The sequence below is a fragment of the Echiichthys vipera genome (genome assembly GCF_963691815.1).
Source record: "Echiichthys vipera genome assembly, chromosome: 2".
Taxonomy (NCBI): Eukaryota; Metazoa; Chordata; class Actinopteri; order Perciformes; family Trachinidae; genus Echiichthys; species Echiichthys vipera.
Genome location: NC_139827.1, coordinates 548077 through 566085, shown reverse-complemented (window position 1 = coordinate 566085; position 18009 = coordinate 548077). Strand labels below are relative to the sequence as shown.

The window sequence follows — 18009 nt, the reverse complement described above, 5'->3', positions numbered from 1 at the left end:
TGTGTTAAAGTGTCCTCTAGGAGTATAAACGTGTGTTAAAGTGTCCTCTAGGAGCATAAACGTGTGTTAAAGTGTCCTCTAGGAGCATAAATGTGTGTTAAAGTGTCCTCGCATAAACGTGTGTTAAAGTGTCCTCTAGGAGCATAAACGTGTGTTAAAGTGTCCTCTAGGAGCATAAACGTGTGTTAAAGTGTCCTCTAGGAACATGAACGTGTGTTAAAGTGTCGTCTAGGAGCATAAACGTGTGCTAAAGTGTCCTCTAGGAGCATAAACGTGTGTTAAAGTGTCCTCTAGGAGCATAAACGTGTGTTAAAGTGTCCTCTAGGAGCATAAATGTGTGTTAAAGTGTCCTCTAGGAGCATAAACGTGTGCTAAAGTGTCCTCTAGGAGCATAAACGTGTGCTAAAGTGTCCTCTAGGAGCATAAACGTGTGTTAAAGTGTCCTCTAGGAGCATAAACGTGTGTTAAAGTGTCCTCTAGGAACATAAACGTGTGTTAAAGTGTCCTCTAGGAGCATAAACGTGTGCTAAAGTGTCCTCTAGGAGCATAAACGTGTGTTAAAGTGTCCTCTAGGAGCCTAAACGTGTGTTAAAGTGTCCTCTAGGAGCATAAACGTGTGTTAAAGTGTCCTCTAGGAGCATAAACGTGTGTTAAAGTGTCCTCTAGGAGCATAAACGTGTGTTAAAGTGTCCTCTAGGAGCATAAACGTGTGCTAAAGTGTCCTCTAGGAGCATAAACGTGTGTTAAAGTGTCCTCTAGGAGCATAAACGTGTGTTAAAGTGTCCTCTAGGAGTATAAACGTGTGTTAAAGTGTCCTCTAGGAGCATAAACGTGTGTTAAAGTGTCCTCTAGGAGCATAAACGTGTGTTAAAGTGTCCTCGCATAAACGTGTGTTAAAGTGTCCTCTAGGAGCATAAACGTGTGTTAAAGTGTCCTCTAGGAGCATAAACGTGTGTTAACGTGTCCTCTAGGAACATGAACGTGTGTTAAAGTGTCGTCTAGGAGCATAAACGTGTGTTAAAGTGTCCTCTAGGAGCCTAAACGTGTGTTAAAGTGTCCTCTAGGAGCATAAACGTGTGTTAAAGTGTCCTCTAGGAGCATAAACGTGTGTTAAAGTGTCCTCTAGGAGCATTAACGTGTGTTAAAGTGTCCTCTAGGAGCATAAACGTGTGTTAAAGTGTCCTCTAGGAGCATAAACGTGTGCTAAAGTGTCCTCTAGGAGCATAAACGTGTGCTAAAGTGTCCTCTAGGAGCATAAACGTGTGTTAAAGTGTCCTCTAGGAGCATTAACGTGTGTTAAAGTGTCCTCTAGGAGCATAAACGTGTGTTAAAGTGTCCTCTAGGAGCATAAACGTGTGTTAAAGTGTCTTCTAGGAGCATTAACGTGTGTTAAAGTGTCCTCTAGGAGCATAAACGTGTGTTAAAGTGTCCTCTAGGAGCATAAACGTGTGCTAAAGTGTCCTCTAGGAGCATAAACCTGTGTTAAAGTGTCCTCTAGGAGCATAAACCTGTGTTAAAGTGTCCTCTAGGAGCATAAACGTGTGTTAAAGTGTCCTCTAGGAGCATAAACGTGTGCTAAAGTGTCCTCTAGGAGCATAAACGTGTGCTAAAGTGTCCTCTAGGAGCATAAACGTGTGTTAAAGTGTCCTCTAGGAGCATAAACCTGTGTTAAAGTGTCCTCTAGGAGCATAAACCTGTGTTAAAGTGTCCTCTAGGAGCATAAACGTGTGTTAAAGTGTCCTCTAGGAGCATAAACGTGTGTTAAAGTGTCCTCTAGGAGCATAAACGTGTGCTAAAGTGTCCTCTAGGAGCATAAACGTGTGCTAAAGTGTCCTCTAGGAGCATAAACTTGTGTTAAAGTGTCCTCTAGGAGCATAAACGTGTGTTAAAGTGTCCTCTAGGAGCATAAACGTGTGCTAAAGTGTCCTCTAGGAGCATAAACGTGTGCTAAAGTGTCCTCTAGGAGCATAAACGTGTGCTAAAGTGTCCTCTAGGAGCATAAACGTGTGTTAAAGTGTCCTCTAGGAGCATAAACGTGTGTTAAAGTGTCCTCTAGGAGCATAAACGTGTGTTAAAGTGTCCTCTAGGAGCATAAACTTGTGTTAAAGTGTCCTCTAGGAGCATAAACGTGTGTTAAAGTGTCCTCTAGGAGCATAAACGTGTGTTAAAGTTTCCTCTAGGAGCATAAACGTGTGCTAAAGTGTCCTCTAGGAGCATAAACGTGTGTTAAAGTTTCCTCTAGGAGCATAAACGTGTGCTAAAGTGTCCTCTAGGAGCATAAACGTGTGTTAAAGTGTCCTCTAGGAGCATAAACATGTGTTAAAGTGTCCTCTAGGAGCATAAACCTGTGTTAAAGTGTCCTCTAGGAGCATAAACGTGTGTTAAAGTGTCCTCTAGGAGCATAAACTTGTGTTAAAGTGTCTTCTAGGAGCATAAACGTGTGCTAAAGTGTCCTCTAGGAGCATAAACGTGTGTTAAAGTGTCCTCTAGGAGCATAAACGTCTGCTAAAGTGTCCTCTAGGAACATAAACGTGTGTTAAAGTGTCCTCTAGGAACATAAACGTGTGTTAAAGTGTCCTCTAGGAGCATAAACGTGTGCTAAAGTGTCCTCTAGGAGCATAAACGTGTGTTAAAGTGTCCTCTAGGAGCATAAACGTCTGTTAAAGTGTCCTCTAGGAGCATAAACGTGTGCTAAAGTGTCCTCTAGGTGCATAAACGTGTGTTAAAGTGTCCTCTAGGAGCATAAACGTGTGTTAAAGTGTCCTCTAGGAGCATAAACGTGTGTTAAAGTGTCCTCTAGGAGCATAAACTTGTGTTAAAGTGTATGAGAATACACGTGTGTTAAAGTGTCCTCTAGGAGCATAAACGTGTGTTAAAGTGTCCCCTAGGAGCATAAACGTGTGTTAAAGTGTCCTCTAAGAGCATAAACGTGTGTTAAAGTGTCCTCTAGGAGCATAAACGTGTGTTAAAGTGTCCTCTAGGAGCATAAACTTGTGTTAAAGTGTATGAGAATACACGTGTGTTAAAGTGTCCTCTAGGAGCATAAACGTGTGTAAAAGTGTTCTCTAGGAGCATAAACGTGTGTTAAAGTGTTCTCTAGGAGCATAAACGTGTAAAAAACAGTTTTAATAATTATTCATATTTAATAATGTTTATTAAGAAATGATCCTCAGGAAGTCGAGCAGTCGGTCCAGTGATCAGAGGGTCGGCGGTTCGATCCCCGCCTGCTCCACCGTCACAGGATGAAAGGAATGAGAGCTTTCCTGGAGCGAGGGTAGTTCAGGAACCTCCGCTGGTAGTCTCTGCAACACCACGACGATTATAATTATTATTATTATTAATATTGAATTGTGCATCTGTTTGTGGTCCTGTTGGACCCGGTGGGCCGCTGGAGCCGGCCCGGCCCGTACCTGTGGTGCTGACACGCCCGGGGCCCGATGGAGCACACGGTGAAGAAGGCGAAGGCGAAGGCGGGGAAGGACCAGGCGGCCACAGCGAAGCCGCTCCACTCCACGATCTCGCCCAGGAAGTTCGCCCCCGACACCAACTCAAACATCCCCCCTGAGGAGGAGAGGCACCACGTTAGGACTCAGAGTCTACAGGGACCAGGGCCAGGGCCAGGACCAGGGCCAGGACCAGGACCAGGGCCGGGACCAGGGCCAGGGCCAGGGCCGGGACCAGGACCGGGGCCAGGACCAGGACCAGGGCCAGGACCAGGGCCAGGACCAGGACCAGGGCCAGGGCCAGGGCCAGGACCAGGACCGGGGCCAGGACCAGGACCAGGGCCAGGACCAGGACCAGCACCAGGACCAGGGGGGTGGGGGGGTGTGGTACCGTAGGGGATCCTGTAGACCGTCTCTCCAGGACTCCTCAGGCTCCGCAGGATGTGATCGCTGTGGATGTTGATGATCAGACCCACGACGAAGAGAAGAAGCCCTTCAACAGTTAAAGAGGATTATTTCAACTTAACGGTCTGAACTTAACCGTCTCCTTTAGTGACTAAACTGGTCTTGGTCGTGGTCATGGTCCTGGTTGTGGTCGTGGTCCTGGTCCTAGTCGTGGTCGTAGTCCTGGTCCTGGTCCTGGTCCTGGTCCTGGTCCTGGTCCTGGTCGTGACCCACCTGCAGCCAGGCGGGCGTGCGTCTGCCAGGTGTCCTGGAAGTGGGCGCAGTGCAGCAGGTGGTGTCCCTGCAGGAGGCCGTTGAGGAGGCAGAAGACGGCGGCGTAGAGGACGATGGGCAGCGGCACCGGGCGTCCTCTGGTCAGGAAGGCGTAGACGATGCTCCTGCAGGACAGACGGACACGGCACTCAAACATCTGGAGACCAGCACGGGTTCCCTGGACCCTGCTCCCCCTGCTCCCTGGACCCTACACCATGTCCCCTGCTCCCTGGACCCTGTTTCCCCTGCTCCCTGGACCCTGTTCCCCCTGCTCCCTGGACCCTGTTCCCCCTGCTCCCTGGACCCTGTTCCCCCTGCTCCCTGGACCCTGTTCCCCCTGCTCCCTGGACCCTACCCCGTCTCCCCTGCTCCCTGGACCCTGGACCCTACACCGTTCCCCCTGCTCCCTGGACCCTGTTCCCCCTGCTCCCTGGACCCTGTTCCCCCTGCTCCCTGGACCCTGTTTCCCCTGCTCCCTGGACCCTGGACCCTACACCGTTCCCCCTGCTCCCTGGACCCTGTTTCCCCTGCTCCCTGGACCCTACACCGTTCCCCCTGGACCCTGGACCCTGGACCCTACACCGTTCCCCCTGGACCCTGGACCCTGGACCCTACACCGTTCCCCCCTGCTCCCTGGACCCTACACCGTGTCCCCCCTGCTCCCTGGACCCTACACCGTGTCCCCCCTGCTCCCTGGACCCTACACCGTGTCCCTGCTCCCTGGACACTGTGTCCCCTGCTCCCTGGACCCTACACCGTGTCCCCTGCTCCCTGGACCCTACACCGTTCCCCCCTGCTCCCTGGACCCTACACCGTGTCCCCTGCTCCCTGGACCCTACACCGTTCCCCCTGGACCCTGGACCCTGGACCCTCTTGTTTGGGTCCCGTCTCTCTGTTTCTCCTCTTACTCCCTGAACCGTTCATGACGGGTCCAACACACCAGACCCATCGTCATGATCCTTGGTGTCAGATTACAGAGTTGAACCAACAGTCAACCAGAACCAGCACCAGAACCAGCACCAGAACCAGAACCAGCACCAGCACCAGCACCAGAACCAGCACCAGAACCAGCACCAGAACCAGGTCTGGGTTGGTAGAAGAGGGGTATGAGGTGCCTTTGAGCAAGGCCCTCCCTGTTGTTGTTGAAATACAGACTCTTATCAGGAACCAACGACCAGGACATCAGCAGAAGAACTCGTCCTGCTGCTCCGGACCTGCAGGGTTCTGATTGGTCCGGCTCCGTCGGGTCTTAAAGAGCTCAGTTCTGATTGGTCCGGCTCCGTCGGGTCTTAAAGAGCTCAGTTCTGATTGGTCCGGCTCCGTCGGGTCTTAAAGAGCTCAGTTCTGATTGGTCCGGCTCCGTCGGGTCTGTCTTTGTGTCTTTGAGTCTTTGTGTCTTTGAGTCTTTGTGTCTTTGCGTCTGTCTGTCTTTGTCTTACTGAGATAACTGTAAATAAATCTATTCTCTTTTCACTGAAGTCACAAACAAATGTAAAGATTTGACTGAAACTGGACCGGGACGGTTCGGTTCGGTTCGGTTCGGTTCGGTTCTGAGTCTCTCTCCAGCTGAAACCCTGGAACCGTCCTGTGAAGGTTCCTCTCACACCGGATCCTCACTCCGGTCCCAGCCGCGGCCTTAATGACTTCTCATTAATAAATAAATAATAAATAAATATTAAATTACTTCATATTTTCAATAACTTCCACATCAGGAGACCACGTGACAACAAACCGGTCTCACACTGTGAAACTAATGAACACACAAGACTCAGCACAGTTTATGCTGATTTAGTGCTTTTTCTGTTCTTTATGAATATTAATGTCGCTGCAGGCAGACACACACCGGCACCGGCACCGGCACCGGAGGTGTGACTGAGCACGTGCACATTTAACTTCATATTTAACTTCTGCATATTTAACATTTAAACGTCTTCCTCATGTTTAGTTGTTGTTTGTTTGTTCACATCACTTCAACCGTCTCTCACCTGTGGAAGTAGTGCAGCATGAAGGTGCAGAGCAGCAGCGTCCTCCCGGTCCCGGTCCTCCCGGTGCCCCCGGTCCTCCCCGGCTCCTGCTCCGTGAGCAGCAGCAGCAGCAGCGGCAGCACGAAGGCCGGCAGCTCCTGCAGGAACCAGGCCAGTCTGGCCGGGCAGCTGCGGCCCTGCGCCGGCGTGTAGCGGCCGTACGGAGCCGGGGTCCGGGTCTGCCGCAGCAGGTACGCCCCAGCCCCGAGCACCGCGACCCAGCTCAGGACGGACACGGCGGTGTCCTGACACTGCATACTCTCACCGTGTGTGTGTGTGTGTGTGTGTGTGTGTGTGTGTGTGTGTGTGTGTGTGTGTCTGTGTGTGTGTGTGTGTGTGTGTGTGTGTGTGCTCGGACCACTCCCCTTAAATTCCAGACTGAACAAAAGAAACTTGAGCTCTTGGTTTTTCACTGGAAAAAGTTTTACACACACACACACACACACACACACACACACACACACACACACACACACACACACACACACACACACACACACACACACACACACACACACACACACACACACACACACACACACACACACACACACACACACACACACACACACACACACACACACACGTCAGAGTGAAGGGGCTGCCAGTGACCAGCACCCCGAGCAGTTGGGGGTTCGGTGCCTTGCTCAGCAGCACCTCGGCAGTGTCCAGGAGATGAACTGGCACCTCTCCAGGCACCAGTCCACGCTCCATTCATGGTCCACACAGGGACTCGAACCGGCGACCCTCCGGTTCCCAGCAGAGTCACCTGTGGACCGATGATGCTTGGGTGAGTTGATGTAATCTGTCTATAATTAATAATAAACAAAATAATTCATATCTGTTTAATTTTCAGCAGGTATTTATATAAACGTATTATTTATTTGTATTGTTATTGTACTTTTTATTATTATAACTGGAAACTATTTTACCATTATATTATTATTATTATTATACATTATTATTATTGTTGTTGTTATTATTATACAGTGTGTGTTATTGTATATTAAACATTTTAAGTGTTTTATGTTTTGTAGAATAATAATAATGATGATCAGATTATTATTATTATTATTGTTATTATTATTAAAGATATTTATTTCACTTTTCTGTGATAGAAATGGGGTATTTTATTTTTATATATGTGAAAAACATTTTACCAAATTATTTATTTATTTTTGTTTATTTTTTAAATGTCTGTAAAAATAAAACTGGGTTTAAAAAATAAAACTCATGTTTAAAAACAAAAGCTCTTATTGTGAAGGCGTCGTGTTGGCGCCCTCTGCCGGCGGCTCCGCGCAGGCGCAGCAGCGTCGGCGTCTTCTTCGCGTCCTCCGCAGCGGCAGCATCAGCGGCTCCGTCCGACTCTAGTCCTCCATTTTAGACACCGCGACCCCGGCGGAGGAGCAGCGGCGCCCAGCGGACTCAGGCGGCCGGCGGAGGGACACGTTCCTGCGGCGGGATTCCCCCTTCACTGACCCCGGGGCTGCCGGCGGTGCTGCGGCCCGACGCGGCCTGTTTTCTTGCGGGATGGCGGCGCTGCGGCAGCTCGGAGCCTCGGCGGCGGCGCGTCAGTGACGGTTTAACGGCTTTTGTCTGCGGTGAAACGTCGACGCTCGGCGGCTGGAGGAGGAGGAGGAACGGCTTCTGGTGCTCAGGTACCGGCTTTGTTCTAATTGGGTTTAATTATTAACGGGCTTTGGTTTATCATAAGACGGCTTTGTGTGATCTCCTCAGCGGGGTGATCAGCCGCGGACAGGCCGCTGCTGCTGGAGCCTCCGGCGGCCCGGCGGCAGCGGCCTGTCCGCGGCGGCCCCGGGGCGCTGCTCCCCCGGGCAGCATCCACCGGCCCCCGCTCGGCCCCGGCGGGAGGACGGTTATATAATGTGCGCAGAGGACGCATCGACACACACCGACACACCGACACCGTCCGCAGCTTCAGTTTCCCCGCTGACTCACTGACCCGAGCCGCCGTCTCCCCCCCGGTCATTGCGCCACATCCCCCCGCGGGTCGAGCCCCTCTCTGCCCGCGGAACACGCCTCTCGTGTCGGGTCCGTGTGTGACTTTGAGTCCCGGGGAGCAGCGGGAGGAGTCGGTGCCTCAGGCCGGACTGCAGGTGCAGCTGGGCCGCTGCTCCATCCAGCAGAGCCGGGGCCCAGAACCCCCCTCACCCGGGCACAGGGATCTGATTAATATTTATATTATTATTAATATTGTTATTGTTTTATTAATACAATAATAATAATAATTATTATAGACATTATAATTATTATGAACATTATTATTATTATTATTATTATTATTATTATTATTATAATCTTTATATTGTATTTTCTGTTACTTTCATATATTTGGATCTATTTATTATTATTATTGTTTTTAACATTATTTAATATTATAATAATTAATAATATGATGATTATTATTATTTTATTTTTATCCTTAATGGCATATTTTCTATTTCTGTATCTTTGATCTATTTAATATTTAATATTTATTATTATTTTGATTATTTAAATACATTTTCTATTATTACTGGAGTACATTTAAATCTAAACTAACTAAATAAATATTATATAAAGTATAAAAGTTCCTCTCTTTTAATATTTAATTATTATTTTTGTTCATTTCTTTATTTTAATATTTTATTTTCTGTTTTTACTGTTTTATATTTGGATCCATTTAATATTTAATATTATTTTAAAATCATATTTTTAAACACACTGAAATTCATCTTTAGTGTTTTATTATTATCTTTTATTTTTTTATTTTATCATATTTTCTGTCACATATTTTAATTTTTCTCTGAGTTTAAAAAACAAACAGACTGAATTTGATCCTTTGATCTTTTATTAATATTTAAAAAGTCTGAAGATTGTTTTTGTTTTTCTGATGTTTCACAAAAGTTTCAATATTTAAAAAACTTTATAAAGAGTTTAGTTTAGTCTCAGACCAGGACCAGGACCAGGATCAGGACCAGGACCAGGATCAGGACCAGGACCAGGACCAGGATCAGGATCAGGACCAGGACCAGGACCAGGATCAGATCAGGATCAGGACCAGGATCAGGATCAGGATCAGGACCAGGATCAGGACCAGGACCAGGATCAGGACCAGGATCAGGACCAGGACCAGGATCAGGACCAGGACCAGGATCAGGACCAGGACCAGGACCAGGATCAGGATCAGGACCAGGATCAGGACCAGGATCAGGACCAGGACCAGCACCAGGATCAGGACCAGGACCAGGACCAGGATCAGGACCACGATCAGGACCAGGATCAGGTCCAGGATCAGGACCAGGATCAGGACCAGGATCAGGACCACGATCAGGACCAGGATCAGGTCCAGGATCAGGACCACGATCAGGACCAGGATCAGGACCAGGATCAGGACCAGGACCAGGTCCAGGATCAGGACCAGGACCAGGATCAGGATCAGGACCAGGACCAGGATCAGGACCAGGACCAGGACCAGGATCAGGACCAGGACCAGGACCAGGATCAGGAGTCCCCCTCAGAGGAAAGGAAGAATCTTTGTTTGGGCCAAAGAACACAAGGAATGGACATGATCTCAGCCTCTGATCCTGGATCAGGTCTCAGGGGCAGCAGCTCCAGCCTCTGGTCCTGGATCAGGTCTCAGGAGCAGCAGCTCCAGCCTCTGGTCCTGGATCAGGTCTCAGGGGCAGCAGCTCCAGCCTCTGGTCCTGGATCAGGTCTCAGGGGCAGCAGCTCCAGCCTCTGATCCTGGATCAGGTCTCAGGGGCAGCAGCTCCAGCCTCTGATCCTGGATCAGGTCTCAGGGGCAGCAGCTCCAGCCTCTGGTCCTGGATCAGGTCTCAGGGGCAGCAGCTCCAGCCTCTGATCCTGGATCAGGTCTCAGGGCAGCAGCTCCAGCCTCTGATCCTGGATCAGGTCTCAGGGGCAGCAGCTCCAGCCTCTGATCCTGGATCAGGTCTCAGGGGCAGCAGCTCCAGCCTCTGGTCCTGGATCAGGTCTCAGGGGCAGCAGCTCCAGCCTCTGATCCTGGATCAGGTCTCAGGGGCAGCAGCTCCAGCCTCTGGTCCTGGATCAGGTCTCAGGGAGACTCCAGACCCCCTCCTGAGGAAACACGTAGACAGGTGGAGATCTGGGCTCTGGTCTGATGGGTCCAGATCTGAGTCTTTGTGCGACGCAGCAAAGGGGACCGGATGGACTCCACGTGCCTTGTTCCCCCCGTGACGCACGGAGGAGGAGGTTTGGGGGTGTGTGGGGGGCTGGACCCGGCCTCCACAGTCACCGGACCTGAACCCTGAACCCAGTCCAGATGGACCCGGCCTCCACAGTCACCGGACCTGAACCCTGAACCCTGAACCCGGTCCAGACGTGTTCAGTCTCAGTTCTGATGTTTTCATAAATAAAGAGGTCCAGACTTTGGATCTGTGCTGTAAATGATTATAGTTTTAGATTTTAGATTATTATTATTATACGACCTGCAGACCTGTAGACCTGTAGACCTGCAGACCTGTAGACCTGCAGACCTGTAGACCTGTAGACCTGCAGACCTGTAGACCTGCAGACCTGTAGACCTGTAGACCTGCAGACCTCCTGTAGACCTGTAGACCTGCAGACCTGTAGACCTGCAGACCTGCAGACCTGTAGACCTGTAGACCTGTAGACCTGCAGACCTGTAGACCTGCAGACCTGTAGACCTGTAGACCTGTAGACCTCCTGTAGACCTGTAGACCTGCAGACCTGTAGACCTGCAGACCTGTAGACCTGTAGACCTGTAGACCTGCAGACCTGTAGACCTGCAGACCTGTAGACCTGTAGACCTGTAGACCTGCAGACCTGTAGACCTGCAGACCTGTAGACCTGCAGACCTGCAGACCTGTAGACCTGTAGACCTGTAGACCTGCAGACCTGTAGACCTGCAGACCTGTAGACCTGTAGACCTGTAGACCTCCTGTAGACCTGTAGACCTGCAGACCTGTAGACCTGCAGACCTGTAGACCTGCAGACCTGCAGACCTGCAGACCTGTAGACCTGTAGACCTGTAGACCTCCTGCAGACCTGTAGACCTGTAGACCTGTAGACCTGCAGACCTCCTTCAGACCTGTAGACCTGCAGACCTGTAGACCTGCAGACCTGTAGACCTGCAGACCTGCAGACCTGTAGACCTGCAGACCTGCAGACCTGTAGACCTGTAGACCTGTAGACCTGCAGACCTGTAGACCTGCAGACCTGTAGACCTGTAGACCTGTAGACCTGTAGACCTCCTGTAGACCTGTAGACCTGTAGACCTGCAGACCTGTAGACCTGTAGACCTGTAGACCTGTAGACCTCCTGTAGACCTGTAGACCTGCAGACCTGTAGACCTGTAGACCTGTAGACCTGTAGACCTGCAGACCTGCAGACCTGTAGACCTGTAGACCTGTAGACCTGTAGACCTCCTGTAGACCTGTAGACCTTTAGACCTGCAGACCTGTAGACCTCCTGTAGACCTGTAGACCTCCTGTAGACCTGCAGACCTGTAGACCTCCTGCAGACCTGTAGACCTGCAGACCTGCAGACCTGCAGACCTGTAGACCTGTAGACCTGTAGACCTCCTGCAGACCTGTAGACCTGTAGACCTGTAGACCTCCTGCAGACCTGTAGACCTGTAGACCTCCTGCAGACCTGTAGACCTGTAGACCTGTAGACCTGCAGACCTCCTTCAGACCTGTAGACCTGCAGACCTGTAGACCTGCAGACCTGTAGACCTGCAGACCTGCAGACCTGTAGACCTGTAGACCTGTAGACCTGCAGACCTGTAGACCTGCAGACCTGCAGACCTGTAGACCTGTAGACCTGTAGACCTGCAGACCTGTAGACCTGTAGACCTGTAGACCTGTAGACCTCCTGTAGACCTGTAGACCTGTAGACCTGTAGACCTCCTGTAGACCTGTAGACCTGCAGACCTGTAGACCTGTAGACCTGCAGACCTGCAGACCTGTAGACCTGTAGACCTCCTGTAGACCTGTAGACCTGTAGACCTTTAGACCTGCAGACCTGTAGACCTCCTGTAGACCTGTAGACCTCCTGTAGACCTGCAGACCTGTAGACCTCCTGCAGACCTGTAGACCTGCAGACCTGCAGACCTGCAGACCTGTAGACCTGTAGACCTGTAGACCTGTAGACCTCCTGCAGACCTGTAGACCTGTAGACCTGTAGACCTGTAGACCTCCTGTAGACCTGTAGACCTCCTGCAGACCTGTAGACCTGTAGACCTGCAGACCTCCTTCAGACCTGTAGACCTCCTGTAGACCTGTAGACCTCCTGTAGACCTGTAGACCTCCTGCAGACCTGTAGACCTGTAGACCTGTAGACCTGTAGACCTCCTGTAGACCTGTAGACCTCCTGCAGACCTGTAGACCTGTAGACCTGTAGACCTGCAGACCTGTAGACCTGTAGACCTCCTGTAGACCTGTAGACCTCCTGCAGACCTGTAGACCTGTAGACCACCTGTAAACCTGTAGACCTCCTGCAGACCTCCTGCAGACCTGTAGACCTCCTGCAGACCTGTAGACCTCCTGCAGACCTCCTGCAGACCTGTAGACCTCCTGTAGACCTGTAGACCTCCTGCAGACCTGTAGACCTGTAGACCTGCAGACCTGCAGACCTGCAGACCTGTAGACCTCCTGTAGACCTGTAGACCTGCAGACCTGCAGACCTGTAGACCTGTAGACCTGCAGACCTGTAGACCTCCTGTAGACCTGTAGACCTGCAGACCTGTAGACCTGTAGACCTGCAGACCTGTAGACCTGCAGACCTGTAGACCTGCAGACCTTGAGATCCAGACGATGATGATTATATTTACAGTATTTATTTTCTTTATCATATTTATTACATTTCTTCTTCTTCTGTGAGTAAAAGAGTCAGAGTCTGAATCTCCTGTTTCCCGTCGTCCTCGTCTCTAAACATCAGCTGACTCCATTTCCCAGCATGCCTCTCTCCTCTGTGACCTCTGACCCCGTCACCTCCAGCGGCTCCTGACCCACTTTTCACGCCTCGCTGCCGTTTCTCACTGAACCACGGTGACGGCTGATGATGTCACTGTGACATCATCACGCCCCGAGAACAAAGAGCCGGCGTGGAGGCGGCGGAGGCTGCTCCCACAGAACACACACACACACACACACACACACACACACACACACACACACACACACCCGTATGATGATGATGATAATAACCAGCGTGCATGCGTTCGTGCGTGTGTGTGTGATATAAATGTGTAACATCTGTGTGTGTTCGTGTGTTTCCTCCTCAGGTTCTCAGCCAGGATGCCGCACTGAGCATGCTCAGAGCGCTGATCGTTACCATGGCGATATTCGGCAGCGGGGGGCAGGCGTGCAGCGGCCAGGACAACTGCTCCGCCCACAGCGAGTCCAAGGACTACTGCTACTCCGCACGCATCCGCAGCACCGTGCTGCAGGGGCTGCCCTTCGGCGGCGTGCCCACCGTGCTCGCCCTCGACTTCATGTGCTTCCTGGTGAGTCGCCGCCGCCACACACGGGAAGAAGAAGACGCCACGTCTAAAGTGGCGTCTCTGTAAATGGTGTTTGACCTCTGACCTCTGACAGGAAGTCCTCCTCTCTTCTTCTTCAGGTGCTGCTCTTCGTCTTCTCCATCCTGCGTAAGGTGGCGTGGGACTACGGGCGCCTGGCGCTCGTCACCGACGCCGACAGGTAAACGCCCTCTAAGGACCAATCAGATGCTTCAGTTTTCTCAACACGACGGGAAACAGGTCCCAGACCTGAACCCTGAGCAGACCCAGACCCCAGACCTGCACCCTGAGGAGACCCAGACCTGAACCCTTGCAGTCCCAGACCCCAGACCCCAGACCCCAGGCCCGGGTAAGACCTCCACCCGGACATGAGCCGGGGGAGAGACGAGGAGGGAGGAGCGGTCAGCTGAGGTGCTTTATCTTGGCTGTGATCATGTTTATGTTCACAGGTTGCTGCTTTTGTAAGGTACTTTATCACAGACAGGAAGTGATTAGTCAAAAGTCGCCCGGGTGGCTCTTGTCCCCGGAGTCCCGCGGTCCGGTGACTGATCTGCCCCCCCACAGAAGGCTCACCAAACGGCCTCGCCAGGTGGACCTGCTCCCGCCAGGTGGACCTGCTCCCGGGGTAAAGCTACTCTCGCTGCCCCCAGGAGACCCTCTAATAAAGCACCTCAGCTGACCGCTCCTCCCTCCTCGTCTCTCGCCCCGGCTCGTATCCGGGTGGAGGTCTTACCCGGGCCTGGGGTCTGGGGTCTGGGGTCTGGGTCTGCCCAGGGTTCAGGTCTGAATGAGTCACAACACAAGGGAGTGACAGAGGAGGTTCAATATGTTCAGGAAATTAATAAATATGGAATAAAAGTCTGAACGGCTACAAAATATAAAATCTATAAATCTATAAATATACGTATCTGATCTGATGACGTGTGTGTATAAAATACGTGTGTGTGTGTGTGTGTGTGTGTGTTTCCTGAAGACTGAAGCGTTTCTTCGTCCTGGACCAACGGGACGAGTACGTCGCCACTTCCTCCCTGTTTGGTTTGTCGCTGACGTCTTCTTCTCCCCGCCCCTTTAACAGGATCCTGCTCTCTGATTGGTCCACTAACGTCTTCTTCTCCCCGCCCCTTTAACAGGATCCCGCTCTCTGATTGGTCCACTAACGTCTTCTTCTCCCCGCCCCTTTAACAGGATCCCGCTCTCTGATTGGTCCACTAACGTCTTCTTCTCCCCGCCCCTTTAACAGCGTCCTGCTCTCTGATTGGTCCACTAACGTCTTCTTCTCCCCGCCCCTTTAACAGGATCCTGCTCTCTGATTGGTCCACTAACGTCTTCTTCTCCCCGCCCCTTTAACAGCGTCCTGCTCTCTGATTGGTCCACTAACGTCTTCTTCTCCCCGCCCCTTTAACAGCGTCCTGCTCTCTGATTGGTCCACTAACGTCTTCTTCTCCCCGCCCCTTTAACAGGATCCTGCTCTCTGATTGGTCCACTAACGTCTTCTTCTCCCCGCTCCTTTAACAGGATCCTGCTCTCTGATTGGTCCACTTACGTCTTCTTCTCCCCGCCCCTTTAACAGGATCCTGCTCTCTGATTGGTCCACTCACGTCTTCTTCTCCCCGCCTCTTTAACAGCGTCCTGCTCTCTGATTGGTCCGCTAACGTCTTCTTCTCCCCGCCTCTTTAACAGCGTCCTGCTCTCTGATTGGTCCACTCACGTCTTCTTCTTCTCCCCGCCCCTTTAACAGCGTCCTGCTCTCTGATTGGTCCACTAACGTCTTCTTCTCCCCGCCCCTTTAACAGGCTCCTGCTCTCTGATTGGTCCACTAACGTCTTCTTCTTCTCCCCGCCCCTTTAACAGCGTCCTGCTCTCTGATTGGTCCACTAACGTCTTCTTCTCCCCGCCCCTTTAACAGGATCCTGCTCTCTGATTGGTCCACTAACGTCTTCTTCTCCCCGCCCCTTTAACAGGATCCTGCTCTCTGATTGGTCCACTAACGTCTTCTTCTCCCCGCCCCTTTAACAGGATCCTGCTCTCTGATTGGTCCACTAACGTCTTCTTCTCCCCGCCCCTTTAACAGCGTCCTGCTCTCTGATTGGTCCACTAACGTCTTCTTCTCCCCGCCCCTTTAACAGGATCCTGCTCTCTGATTGGTCCACTAACGTCTTCTTCTCCCCGCCCCTTTAACAGCGTCCTGCTCTCTGATTGGTCCCAACATTATTACTGATTAATTTATAAACAATACACTAAAATATAGAATTAAAGAATTTCAAAATAAAAGAAAATCTAAATAATTAAAAAGAAAATAAAAATATTTAGAGAAATAATTAAATATATAAAAAAACAGAATATTAATAAAGTAAAACAATAAAAATATTTTAAAAAATAAATCAATTCAATTTCTGAAAAGGAAATAATCCATTAAAATGGATTAGAGAGACTGCAGCTTTAAGTGGACATCAGAGAGACTGCAGCTTTAAGTGGACATCAGAGAGACTGCAGCTTTAAGTGGACATCAGAGAGACTGCAGCTTTAAGTGGACATCAGAGAGACTGCAGCTTTAAGTGGACATTAGAGAGAATGCAGCTTTAAGTGGACATTAGAGAGACTGCAGCTTTAAGTGGACATCAGAGAGACTGCAGCTTTAAGTGGACATTAGAGAGACTGCAGCTTTAAGTGGACATTAGAGAGACTGCAGCTTTAAGTGGACATTAGAGAGACTGCAGCTTTAAGTGGACATTAGAGAGAATGCAGCTTTAAGTGGACATTAGAGAGACTGCAGCTTTAAGTGGACATCAGAGAGACTGCAGCTTTAAGTGGACATCAGAGAGACTGCAGCTTTAAGTGGACATCAGAGAGACTGCAGCTTTAAGTGGACATTAGAGAGAATGCAGCTTTAAGTGGACATCAGAGAGACTGCAGCTTTAAGTGGACATCAGAGAGACTGCAGCTTTAAGTGGACATTAGAGAGACTGCAGCTTTAAGTGGACATTAGAGAGAATGCAGCTTTAAGTGGACATTAGAGAGACTGCAGCTTTAAGTGGACATCAGAGAGACTGCAGCTTTAAGTGGACATTAGAGAGAATGCAGCTTTAAGTGGACATTAGAGAGACTGCAGCTTTAAGTGAACATTAGAGAGACTGCAGCTTTAAGTGTACATTAGAGAGACTGCAGCTTTAAGTGTACATTAGAGAGACTGCAGCTTTAAGTGTACATTAGAGAGACTGCAGCTTTAAGTGGACATTAGAGAGACTGCAGCTTTAAGTGGACATTAGAGAGAATGCAGCTTTAAGTGAAGTCCTGAAGATTCGGCCATTATTTTTATTCAACCATAGATGTGATGCTAACAGTAGTAATGCTAACACCTGTGATGCTAACAGTAGTAATGCTAACACCTGTGATGCTAACAGTTGTGATGCTGACAGCTGTGATGCTTAACGTTGTGATGCTAACACCTGTGATGCTAACAGTAGTAATGCTAACACCTGTGATGCTAACACCGCTCCGCACTTGTCTTCATTTGAATGCGTGTTAGCTGGAGACGAGACAGAGATAACTATGAGCCGGTGAAAAGGTAACGAGTGTGTTCGTAGCTCAGTGACGTGACCCTGTGACGTGCTAGCTCATTAGCCCCTTAGCTAACTCCACCCAACACCGTGATCCTTTAGTGAGTGTCAAAGTGGACGTCCCCGTGCTCCTGTGGCGTCTCGGTGCAGATGAGGAAATGAAGACGTCTGAGAATAGATAAATCCGTTCTCCGACGTCACTGCGAGTAAACAAACTGATCTGCACCGAACAGGGCTTTTATTGTGAAGGACTGAAAGTGTTTACGGAGAGGAATATAAAGGGTTAGCACACGGCTAATTCAGCGTGTTAGGTTTGGTTTTTAGTTAAAGCTTGACTCGTTAAAGCCGGACTTGTTAAAGCCTGACTTGTTAAAGCCTGACTTGTTAAAACTGGACTTGTTAAAGCCTGACTTGTTAAAGCTTGACTCGTTAAAGCCGGACTTGTTAAAGCCGGACTCGTTAAAGCCTGACTCGTTAAAGCCGGACTCGTTAAAGCTGGACATGTTAAAGCTGGACATGTTAAAGCTGGACTCGTTAAAGCTGGACTCGTTAAAGGTCGGACTTGTAAAAGCTGGACTCGTTAAAACTGGACTTGTTAAAGCTGGACTCGTTAAAACTGGACTTGTTAAAGCTGGACTTGTTAAAGCTGGACTCGTTAAAGGTCGGACTTGTAAAAGCTGGACTCGTTAATACTGGACTTGTTAAAGCTGGACTCGTTAAAGCCTGACTCGTGAAAGCCG

General features: G+C 50.0%; 2 protein-coding genes across 9 annotated transcripts in view; one reads left to right on the top strand and one right to left on the bottom strand.

The window, feature by feature from the left end:
* Positions 1-3169: 3169 nt before the first annotated feature.
* Positions 3170-6443, bottom strand: LOC310955097 (3-oxo-5-alpha-steroid 4-dehydrogenase 2-like). 2 transcript variants are annotated; one of them, XM_083924842.1, is made up of 5 exons: positions 6146-6443; positions 4122-4285; positions 3835-3936; positions 3411-3561; positions 3170-3302 (listed from the first exon to the last, which is right to left on the bottom strand). In XM_083924842.1, the coding sequence occupies exons 1-5, from the start codon at positions 6439-6441 to the stop codon at positions 3236-3238; spliced, it is 780 nt and encodes a 259-aa protein (XP_083780968.1). In that variant the 5' UTR covers positions 6442-6443; the 3' UTR covers positions 3170-3235. The 2 variants fall into 2 exon arrangements, with proteins under 2 accessions (XP_083780968.1, XP_083780969.1); XM_083924843.1 differs by lacking the exon at positions 3835-3936.
* Positions 6444-7585: 1142 nt separating this feature from the next.
* The window catches only part of LOC310958479 (CSC1-like protein 2), a 28067-nt gene continuing 17643 nt past the window's right edge, over positions 7586-18009 (top strand). For 4 of the 7 annotated variants that reach the window (XM_083929440.1, XM_083929438.1, XM_083929437.1 and 1 more), the window contains exons 1-4: positions 7586-7842; positions 13476-13697; positions 13814-13893; positions 14686-14721. In XM_083929440.1, the coding sequence (XP_083785566.1) occupies positions 13503-13697; positions 13814-13893; positions 14686-14721 (311 nt within the window). In that variant the 5' untranslated portion in view covers positions 7586-7842; positions 13476-13502. Of the gene's footprint in view, positions 7843-13475; positions 13698-13813; positions 13894-14685; positions 14748-18009 lie in introns of those variants that run through there. The other 3 variants (XM_083929443.1, XM_083929441.1, XM_083929442.1) reach the window with 2 other exon arrangements.